Source organism: Microplitis mediator, chromosome 5 (assembly GCF_029852145.1).
Source record: "Microplitis mediator isolate UGA2020A chromosome 5, iyMicMedi2.1, whole genome shotgun sequence".
In the NCBI taxonomy this organism is placed as follows: Eukaryota; Metazoa; Arthropoda; class Insecta; order Hymenoptera; family Braconidae; genus Microplitis; species Microplitis mediator.
The window spans coordinates 22865488-22877832 of record NC_079973.1 but is presented as its reverse complement, the minus strand read 5'-3'; the positions used below and the strand labels follow the sequence as shown (position 1 = coordinate 22877832).

Here is a 12345-nt window from a genome sequence, read left to right as displayed (position 1 = left end):
ATATATCCGATAATCAATTTCTCAATTTATGTTTATTCCAGTCTCCATCCTATCATTTTCATTAAACATATACTGCATTTTATATATTGTGGTTTTATACTGACATTTAACACTTTCTGTTTGATTATAACGTTTTTTTTTAATCCGAGCGTTCATTAATTTTCAAATTATCGAAAGCTAGATCTTATTTTCTTCAATAATTTCATAGATTATTATTATCTTTTTTTTGTAATATATATGTATTATAGATATGATTAAACATTTTTTTGAGTCAAACAAAATTTCATGATAGCAACCGTAAGTAAAATCTTTGAATCTTTAAGCTTTTCTTGAAAGTCAATAGATAAATATGTGATATATTCTTTAAAAATGTAAACTGAAACTATGACCCACAGCTCGAGCCTGTTTATTTTTCCTAATCTTGACCAAAATAAATTCATGAGTAACAAAAAACGGAAATTTCTAAAATTCCTGGTTCTCACAATCTCTCAATCTCCAAAAAAATAAAATATTTTTATCAGGTTTGAGATATCGAGGTCCATTTTTTAAATTTTTCGAGCCTGAATACATTTCATAATTTAGTTTCTAATACCAAGAAAACCTTAAGGTGATCATAGAAGTTGATAAATTTGAACTTTGCATATTTTTAAATCTAAACCCATCGTATTTCTGTCTCTGAGAATTTAAATTTAAAATTCACAGATATAAATTATCTACTGCTCACTACTAGATGAATTATTTAAATAAACGAAAATAAGTTCGTACTAAAAATTATTTAAATCAGTCCCTTTAAATACTCAAATTTATATTTGTAATTATGTGTAACACGAAAGTCAAATTCTATATTTACGTGCATGTTATAAATAAAAACAATCGATAAATTATAATATTGAACGCAGAAATAAATGAAAAATTAGTACGAGTGTGAATGTACCAGACATCAGACAAATTTGAAATTATAAATAAATAGAGTAAATAACAAAAAAATAATATTTATAAAAAATGCACTTATTAATTTGAAAATTTTTTAAATGCGCATTTTTTAAAAATTCAATTTTATTAATTTTTACTCTATTGAAGTTAGCCGATGTCTAATAATTTTTGGAGTTTTTTAAAAGCGCCAAATTAAAAAAAAAAAAAATTTTTTAAAACTGCACTTATAGTTTTTTTAAATTTTCTACATGTGCATATTTTTATTTTTGTTTAATTAAATTTTTAAAACTTAAAAAAATCCGAAAATTGTTAATTGCCTGCTAATTTATGATACTGACGTTAACCGACGTCTACTAATTTTTGAATTTTTTTCAAAACGATAAATATTTTTAAAAAAATATTTGAAAAAATTGCACTCATAGATTGTTAAATTTTCTACATGTGCATATTTTTAGATTTTGTTTTTTGTAATCTATTTGTTGCAAAAAAAATCTGAAAATTTTGAATTGCCGGCTAACTTTAGGATCATGCTAATTTATGATACTGACGTTAACCGGCGTCTACTAATTTTTGAATTTTTTTTTAAAAACGATAAATTATTTAAAAAATTGCACGTATAGTTTTTTAAATTTTCTACATGTGCACATTTTTAGATTTTTTTTTTAATTAATCTGTTAAAACTTAAAAAACTCCGAAAATTTTTAGTTGTCTGGCAACTTCAGGTTCATAAATTAGTATGTAAACAAAGAAAGTATCAGTGGTAATCTAAAGACACGTAGTCGCGATTAAAATTAATCCATCGGCAGATAAATATTATCCGGATAACGGGTAATCAGCTCATACTCCATTAAAAAAAAAACAATAATAAAAATTGCACCCAACCGTTATATCACGAGTTCAATTGCAATCTCCTTTCCATAGCTCATAAATTTATAAAGTTATTTAAAAATAACAATAATAAATGATGTTGTTGTAAAAGATAAACAAAAATAAAACTCACCCATTAATTTTCTAACTTCAGCCTGACTGAGAAAGAGATTGAAGTGCCCGTGTCCTGGCCTCACCACGATAAACAACATCGCTAATCTCACCAACAGCATCAGCAACATGATTATGATGAGGTTGCTTACAACTCTTCTCCTTTCCTCAATTCAACTCGACTCAGCTCGCTCTTAAAAACCACGTGTTCGGTTTAACCCGCGTAGGAGCGACCGAGTCCGCGAATTGTAACCAGACGTAGACACGACGAAGACGCCAATTATTTAGCGCCCGCGCACACGTCCCTCTATTTTGTTGCTTTTTAAATTTGAATAAATATCATACACTTTTATTCAAATCTACACTCGATTACTGTCGTTTGTTCTCTCGCCAAGTCACCTCATTTTTGAAAATATTTTTTATTTCTTCACTTACTTGTCTCTCCCTCTCCCCCGTTCTCTATTTTTTAAAACAAACACTCGTATTTATTTTTTATATATCTTTTAGGTATTCATATATATACTTGTATATGGAAAAAGTTTTTGAGACTCAATATAAGATGAGTTTCAAACGAAACAAGGTAAGAGGAAACACTAACTGTACACAGTAACGTAAAATATAAAATACATACGTAATTTTGACAGCTTGTTTGGAGTAACACGTGCTAATTTTCCGGTTGCACTTAAAGTATTATTTAAATAAAATATTTATTGTTATTATTGCGGTATTATTTATTATTATTTATGTAATATATATATTTAAAAATGTACAGGTTATAAATTGAATAATATTTTAGTGAGTTAACTGGGGACTGGAGTGTGTTGCCGCGTGAAAGCCACAACCAGTTCTGCTACAGCCGCCATCGGTCGTCCAGGGTCGACGCAGTTGTTGGACTACCGAGGGTCTACGGCCGCGGCCGGAACTTCCCGAACTCTTACGGTTTTATTTACTATAGTGCCTTTAGTGCCGGTATAGTGCGATAGAGAGTAGACTAGTAAGGGACAAGGGTATGGGTTTGGTACGCACACGGTTAAATTCTATGGGGTTGGCTGAGTGTGTGCGTAAGAATGAGGGAGAGGAAGAGAGGGACTTGTAGAATAAGAAGCGAGACGAGAATTCACGGATACGAGGATCGAGAATGAGTCGAGTTGAGAATAAGAGAACGCAGTGCCATCGAGAATTTCAGAGGGAGACTCCCAACTGTGATCGATGATCTTTGGATGAAAAAAAAATATATTTTTTAGAGTCTTCACTCACATGTTTTTCATTTTTTTACATTGGATTGAGCTATCCATCAATTATTTTTACGTTTTTATCGATCATAACTTTTTTTTTATTATAAAAAAAATGATGATTCTGAAGCTAACGGACAATTGAAAATTTTCGGATTTTTTTTCCAGCAAATCAATTGCAGGAAAATGAAAAATAAAAATACCCTGGTGGAAATTTTTCTCTGAAAAATTCTGAAAAAGTCTTTAGAACTTTGGAAAAGTCTTTAAAATTTTAGAACTGAGTTTTTCAGAGAAAATTCCGAAAAATTTCCACCAGGGTATGCACCTGTAGAAAATTTAAAAAACTACAGGTGAAATTTTTCCAAATATTTTTTTTTTTATAATTTTTCGTTTAAAAAAAATTCAAAAATTACTAGACCTCAGCTAACCAGTATCATAAAAAAATTAGTGAGTGCAGCAGACATGAGGAAATTTTTGAAAAAATTAATTAACTAAAATGATGTAATTGAAAAAAATTCGCATACTGACTTGGAAATTATCTAAATATGCATTTTTTAATTTTTATCCTACTTAAATTTAATGGATGTTCATTTAAAAATTGAACAAATTGCCAATGGTCAGCTAAATTCACACTGAAGAAAAAATTTTGAGTATGGAGATTTATTTGTTTATAAAAAAAATTATGTTTGCTGTAGGTTTCGACTAAAATAGAGGGCAATTTTCTTGTAACATAATCTTGTTCGCAGAAATTAGTTCTGCTTGAAGAAAGTTTTCAGAGTAACAGGTAGTTCGTTTGGCTTTAGCTATTGTACATCTTTAAAACCATCCTCATTTTACTCGATCTTAGCTTTCCGGTTTTTTTGCTCTCAAGCACTTTTAGCATCTTTCACGTTTTTTTTTTTTTTTTTAAGTAGAGTAGTATTTCCTTCAGCTTCTACTTGTCTACTTACTTTCCTCAACATTTTTCGTCCACTTTACTGCAGAGATAATTCAAAAAATAACTTCCGAATAGTCAAAGAAATGGATATTTTCACTTAACTCTTTGAAAACGTATATTATTATAATTTGACATAAAATAAAAATTTAAAAATTATATCGGTCGAAAATTTCGTTCTATAATAAAAAAAGTTATTTCGATAAATATAAAATCAATTTATACGACAGGTGTTACATACACTCAGAAAATTAAATGATTGCAGTTACTATCTATTTATGGTAAAATTTTTTACCATCAACCCGATGGTAGTGACAACTATCTGGATGATTGTATAAATCATATTTATGGTAACTGTTACAATCATGTATGTTAATTAGAGATAGTTACAGTTATCATTTTAAATAGTTGTATTTACGATCTAGATGGTTACAGTTACCATCAGAAATTGTAGTAGTTACCATTAAAGATGATTAAAGTTACCATCTAAGACAAGTAGACTTTAAACATCAAATTATGGATTTAAATAATTGTAAAAAATAAATAATTGTCATTTTTTTGTAAAAATTTTATAAATAAAATTTAAGTATGTTTGTCATCATATTTGTAATCAAAAATTTATAATTTTGCACCAGTACTTGAAAATTATTGAATTTTTGATCAATTTTTTTTATAGCATTTAATAATTTTTGTTTTTCTTTATCAGTGTTTTTATCAGTGATAAATTATCACTATCCTTGATAGGAAACATTATTATCCTGATGGTAAATATTACCATCCTGATAGTAGCTGTAATCATCTTAATGGTTACTGTTATCATCCTGATGGTAACTGTTACTATAAAAAATGGTAACTGCAATTATAACAAATTGTAGCACTAACCATCTTTACACTGAAAAATTTTTTAATCATCCTAGATGATTGCAGCTACAAATTTAGTATGATAACTCCAATCATTTATTTTTCTCCGTGTAGGAATATCTTTAGTCACTTGTGAGTAAAAGCATCAGCACTCAAGAGTAAGCGAAAAAATTTTCCATATAATGTATTATCGATTTTTTCGAGCCCCATCAAGCTCCCAACAAACTCAATATAACATCACACAGTGTCGATCAAATTTCATCATTTCTCTTCCTTCCACTCTTTATCTCTCTCTTGCTTTTACTCATCGACGATACCACACACTCAGTAGACATGCACTAAAATTTATCTACATACATATACACCCAATATCGAAATATTGACAGATTGGTTGCGTAAAAATTCTACCATGAAAATCACAAGATTGACTAGACAGATAAGATCGTCTGACCCCGAAAACTATCAGCGGATTTTACACCAAAATTTAGTCATCAGAAAATCCTTCAGCGTAATAATAAAAAAAATTTCAATTCTCACTCAATATATTGAAAAAAAAAAAAAACTCATATGTGGAAGCAATAAAAAAAAAAAAACAATAAATAAATGAATAAAAAAATAATTAAAGTCGTAAGTTTACAATGGCAGGAGCACGAGGGTGTAACGCCTACGTCGTTTCGCTGAAATCTCGTTTCTTTTAAACCGGACGTGTCTGATTACCGAACACCGTCATTACTTCAGGCAACTGCAGAATGCAGTATGAGCGCAAGAGACAGACTGAAAATATCCTTCATACATCTTTAAAGTGAGAAATGAGTATGCGTACGTACATACAGATGTATAAAATAAAAAACACTAAATATAAGTGAAAAAAAAACGGGGAGGGGACGAAGAGCGAAAATAAAAAATAAACAAACGGTACAAAAGCGGAACGAGTGTACTCACTTGAAACTTGTTTTGCAAATTTACAGCTGATTGAAAAGTCCATAAAAAAATAAATAAATAAATAAATAATAATTAAACGACGTGCTTCCTTTTTTTTTTATGAAATTCGTCGTCTATATATACGAGAGTTAATCGCTTACAGATCGATTTTTAATCCTCCCTCACTCTGCTCGTGATTCCGCGATTTATGGAGTGTAGACGTTTTCTCTTTCAATTCTCACTTGTATTGCCTCGAGTGTACTGAGCATTAAGTACAGGTATAGTCTATATAGTACGAAACATCGCATGCATGAGAATTTAATTCATCAGCATCTCATTTACTGCAGCATTTACTGTCGGACTCGATTACGATCGTTATTATCCAGGGATCATATTGGATGTTTTATTTAATGACTAGCTTTACTTTCTGAGCTTAGTATTATAGACCTTCTGTATGTATTTATATATATACCTATACGTATACGTAGTTTGTGTGTTGATGTGATGAGATGAGCTTGAGCAGAGAGTGAACTAAAGGTTTTCGATTTAGATGAAAGGCTTTTAGTTTTTATTTACCGATCACTAATGTACACACAGATCAATCTCTGTGCAAGTAAATAAATATAAAAGCTTTTTGATTTTTTTTTTATTTATAAACATATATATTTATATAAAATTAAAATGTATTTGCTGATTTTTTTTATAACTGGAAGCTGAAGTTTTATAATCTAGAGCAAATAAGTATTTAATATGAACGGTTGTATCTGCTCTGGAACGTTTATGAGAGTACATATATAACATACATGAAAAACATAAGTATATAAAGAATTATATTGTGTACATGTTGTATAGTGTATTATATATACATATATGAGAACGCGTCTCTTTGTCGGATCTAATCTGGACAAACAGTCGTATATCAGTACTCCGCGTTTATTCGCGACTAGCTGACACGTCTCTGTACTTTCTCCGCTTTGTGTATACTATATTATATATATATTATTATATATTATACATGTTGTGTTGTTTGAGCTAATACTGTATATACCGTGGAAGCAGTAGCTCGACTCGCCTTAAAAAGATCATACGAAGTAATCCTTTAAATCTTTATACTTAATTTTTTGTTTTCTTTATAATTCGCGAGATTTATTTTGTTTTAGTAGTAATCTTTTTAGAATACTCACACTTTTTCACAAATTATTCATACTATCCACGGATTTTTTTTACAACTCACAAGTTTCGTCTTCTTTTCTTTTAATTATAATTATAAATAAATAGTTTTAATTAAACATAAATAAATATTTTGTTTATTAAGTAAATCGTTGTCAAGTTTTATGTAAATAAAAATTCAATTACAGATCCGAATTTAGGTCTTGTGTAATTAATTTCCAGAAGTTTACTTCAATTAAACTTCAAAAGATGTTTTTATTTACAAGTTAACTCAATGATGTTTCATTTAATTTCTTTAAAAATCTCAATGATCAATACGATTATTATTAAGTGAAAAAAAGAAAAAAATATGTTGACTCGTAATTTAAAAAAAATGTCAAAGTCACTGACGTATAAATTTTATAAATAATTTTTCTTAAAAAATTTCTTTGACAATTTACATGACACAAGTTTCGCTTTGAAAAATGCGCTTTCAACTTTGAAAGGGCCCATGATATTTGTAAAGCATGCTTTGGCTAAAAAAACACAAAGTAAAGCTCATATATATGCTCTACATACTTTACGTATACTTTTTATTTATTTTAGTAAGTTTTAGTAGGAATGAAAAATAAAAATAGTACTATATGTGTATGTAATACAAATAAGGGAATGAAGTAAAGCGAGTAACGAGAGTTGGTTCACATATGACGTAGTTGTGTATTCTTAATCAAGTGGGGATATTGTTTGACCTGGAAAATACGAGTATCTCAAAGAAACCGGCGCTCAGCTTTCGGAGTCATTCTTTACACGATCGTGCGGCCTCCAATTAATGGTTATGCCGCACGCCGTCTCATCTCCCCCGCCAGTTCAAAAGAAACCGCCACCTCAAAAATGTATTAATGCTACTGTGTCGTCTTTTGCTCGTTTGCTACTTCTTTTACGCGGAACATTTAAATCTACATTCCATTTAACATACAACCCCATCAACAACACCTTTATTATTATTTTTCCACAGCCGTATACGGAAAAAAAAAATTTACTGTTGCTGCACCAAATCGGTCATGTTGCAGCAACAGGATTAATACTGTTGTTGCGACTTAATAGTAAAATATAGCTACACAGTACACTCAGAAAATTAAATTATTGTGTTTATTATCCTAAATTTTTAACTCCAATCATCTAGGATGATAGGAACGTTTTTAAATGCAAAGATAATTAGGGTTATAATTTTTTTTAATAGGATTAACAATCATTGGATGATAACAGTTACTATCAGGGATTGTAATTAATATCAGTGATTGCAATGAAAAAATTGATCGAAAATTCAATAATTTTCAAGTAGGGGGAGGGCGAAATGGACCCCCTAACATTTTTAATGCGTCGAAATTTGTGAGGGCAAAATGGTCTCCCTAAAATTTTTGGCATGAAAAGTTCTCGGGGGGGGGGGGGGAATTCCATCCCAAAATCATTCGAGGCACTCGAAATTTTAAGGAGCCCCCCCCCTCTCACCTAATTGAATTAATTGTTATTCTAATTACTTTAGATGGTAACTGTTATAATTTCTGATGGTAACTGTTATCATCAGAAATTATAAATATAACTATTTAGAATGTTAATAATAATTAACTCTAGTTAACATACATGATCGTAAAAATGATCATCCAGATGATAAATATTACGATCTAGATGATTTACAAAAATATCTAGATGATATTCACTACTATCAGTTTAATAGTAAAAATTTTACCATCACTAGATGATAATTCCTACCATTTAATTTTCTCAGTGTATTAATCTTGTTGTTGCAACATGACCGATTTGTTTCAGCTGCAGGAAAATCCTGTTGCTGCAACATGGCTGCCTCCTGTTGCAGCAAAAGTAAATATTTTTCCGTGTATCATACAAAATCAAATAATATAGGTATTAGTGTACATATTTATGATTAGAATTCAAATTAATGTAAAGTAAACGAGTTTTTTATTAAATTGTTTTGTTTTATATAAAAAAAAAAGTTCAGTATTTATTCAAAAAGTTTCTGTTTATTTGACTTTTGAATTTAAATCAAAAACACCTAAAGTTTATTTAATTACTTCTTGTCTGTGTAGATTTTTCTCTTAAACAAAGTTTATGTCGAGTTGGCAAAAGACAAGTTTTTCAGCAGTAAGGGCGTGAGAGTGCCAGAGTACTCTAACCTCCAGTCTCATCTCGTCTAGAATTGTCGACGTATACACGAGAGTGCAAACTAAAAACTCAAACTCAACGAAATTCTTAATATAAAAGAAGAACAAGAAATTGCCTCGGAAAATTTTAACTCACGCGTTAAATTTTTATTCCCACCTTGAGCGTTTTTATTCTGTGTACTTTGGCTGATCTTGAACCTAGCTCGAGACTGTCGAAAGGTGTCTGGATATGCACGAGATTTTTATGCGACAAGGGGGATTATACGCTGATAAAATGACGCAGAGGACATCTTATATAATGAGTTAAAGAGACTATGAAGGACTAAGAACTGAAGGGTGTAAAAGTTGGATTAAAGTAAAGAGAGAAGCATAAAAACTCTATAGAGGGACATATATATGTATATATATTTATAAGAGCTGACTGTACTTGGGCTAACAAGACTGGGACTCACGGGCTATTATCATAATTGTGGGCTGTAGGCAACGGCTGTACCCACAAACCAGAATACTTCTTCTCATCATCAACCTTTTATATATATATATATATATATATATATATATATATATATATATATATATATATATATATATATATATATATAGCTTACTCATATCTTTTTACTTTAAAAAAGAATCTTATTCCTTTATGTCGTCATTTATCCTTTTTCATCTCCTTTACTTGCACACCTAATTCTATGACTCTTCGCGACTGTGTTCTCACTTCAACAAACTGTTGTTAATCTCTACTGTATTTCGTTTTTTTTTCTGTACATGACATTAGTTCTCCGTCTTGTGTCTTGTTTCGTCTGATGTGATGTCTACCTCAGTTTTTTTATACGGGGGTGTGTGTATGTCCTAAATGTATGTGTGTATTTGCGTGAATGTTTGTCGCGCGTTCGAATAGATGTAATATGGTGTGCATAGTATACTTATATAAAATATATTTGTATGAAACATGGGACGGAGTATGAAGTATGGAGTATGTATGTATACTTGTACGCTAGTTTTCGCCTTGTTGAGAGAGACCAGTTGTGAACAATGCACGTGCAGTTGCATCCTTACGCCTTGCTGGCAACCGGTAGTACACGCGTATGCTTTATAACGGGTCACGTCGTCGTCACTCGGCAGACGTGCTCGCTTTTGACGATTGATGATGACCTTTTTGCTTGGATTAATTTTTTTTTTTTTTCGTCTTTGTTGCTTCTCTTGTTGTTGTTATTATTATTATTCTAGTTTGTACTGTGTGCCATTTTTGCTGAGTTTCTGGTTCGATGGGTTTTTACATCGCGGTATTATATTGAATGTATGGTATAGATGGTTCTACAGAAATGGATTGCTTTGAACTCTTAGAACAAAGGAAACATATTTATTTTTTAAATATTTGTTTTTTAAAGGTGTGAAACTATCAACATCCTTGCAGATGTATTTACTTTTATTTCTTTTTTAATCTTTGGGATATTAAAAAAAAATAATAAATGTCTATATTTTTTATTCTAAATTCGTCTACTCCCGAGTCAAAAAACCAATTCTACACGGAAAAAAATGAATTATATAAAATGAGAATGATAAGTAATATAATGATAAAGTGATCAGTAAATACCATCATTCTAAATAGTAATTTTTAACTTCCCGCTAAGAAAATTGCAAATTTTCAAAAAAGGGAAGTTATTGGTTTCGGTCCGATTTTCGAAAATCGAGTTTTCATCAGATGTCGACGTTTTGAGGTCCTAGGAAACTATTCTGACTATTCCCGGGTGGACGTCCGTGTGTGTGTGTGTGTGTGTGTGTGTGTGTGTGTGTGTGTGAACTTTTTTTTGTCCGACGATATCTTTGGAACGGATAAACCGATTTGAACGTACTTGGTGGCGATCGAAAGAGCTCACCAAAACTTAGTCTTGATTAGATTTTGGGGTAAATCGGTCATGTAGTTTACAAGTTATACAAAGAATAAGAATTAAAAATTTTTTTTTATTTTAGTTTTTTATTGATTTCTCAGAAACAACTTATACGATCAACTTCAAAATCTAATCAGCTCTAGAACTCAATAAAACATGTCGATTGCCGCCTCAATCATCAAAATCGGTCAATTCATTCCTGAGATATCGTGGGAAAAAGAAATGCTAAAATCGGTTTTTTTTTAAAACAATGGCACACTAAAGTATTTTCGAGCTCGAAGAGCTCGAGGAGCTCGAAAACAGCGGGAAGTTTTGGGGCTGGCCCGCAGGGTCAACCGATAGACAAATTTTTTCATTTATGATTAAAACGTGAATAATTACAAGTATGAAAATTTATTGTCTATGTAAGAAAACTTACTATTTGAACTTTAAAAATCGTAATTGATACTTAGAAATTTGACGACACGTATTATAACATTTACTATTTGAATGTTAAAATTTTCCATATTGACGACCGGGTTCCGGGTTATAATTTCAAATTTAATACTAATTTTTAAAGTTATTTTTTTTCCGTGGAGTTAAATCCTCAAACGCATCAATTCTTTAATGTTTTATTTGCCGCCCAAAAAGTAACTCTATTTTAGTACTAAAAATCCTCAATGAGAACTATGGGGTCTAAATGCGAATAATTTATCGATTTTAAATTATAACTAAGACGTTTAAATCCTAAACGAATAAAAAGTTATACTGTGGACTTATGGAAAAATTTTAGATAGAAAAAGGGAGGGGAGAGAATACGTCGAATAACTTTTGAGGTTCAAATGCGGATGAAATTATTCCTGTATGTTTTGAGTATTTTGAGGCTCTAATCCAGAGTATGTTATTCCAGTTTAGTCCTCAAAGTGGTAAAATTGGTCGCAACTGCTACTTTGAGGACTAAACTAGGATAAATATCAATGCTGTTGTCTATCTTAGAATTCTAAATTGATCCTCAAAAATCTCATTAAAAACTTTGAGACTTAAATCCGAATTTTTTTTTGACTCGGGCTGGCAAAAGTAAAAAAGTTATTAAGAATTTGATCGAGTCACAGTTAGTAAGTCTATTTTTGAGTATAAATAAATCTGGGATAAATTATAAAAAAAAAAAAATTGATCGCTTTTGCTAATAAAAGTAATTTAAAAAAAAAGTGTAAATTCAGCATCTCATATTTTTTACTTCTGTTTCCACAGGAGATAAAATTAAAAATTAAAATTTTTCAATT

The 12345-nt window shown here is 30.4% G+C and overlaps 1 protein-coding gene across 1 annotated transcript in view; it reads right to left on the bottom strand.

Moving 5' to 3' along the window:
• The window catches only part of LOC130668134 (tyrosine-protein kinase Dnt), a 32890-nt gene extending 30121 nt beyond the window's left edge, over positions 1-2769 (bottom strand). Inside the window, exons 1-2 of the mRNA XM_057470247.1 lie at positions 2543-2769; positions 1934-2370 (exon numbers count right to left, since the gene is read on the bottom strand). Of these exons, the coding sequence (XP_057326230.1) occupies positions 1934-2042 (109 nt within the window). The 5' untranslated portion in view covers positions 2043-2370; positions 2543-2769. The remainder of the gene's footprint in view (positions 1-1933; positions 2371-2542) is intronic.
• Positions 2770-12345: the final 9576 nt, after the last annotated feature.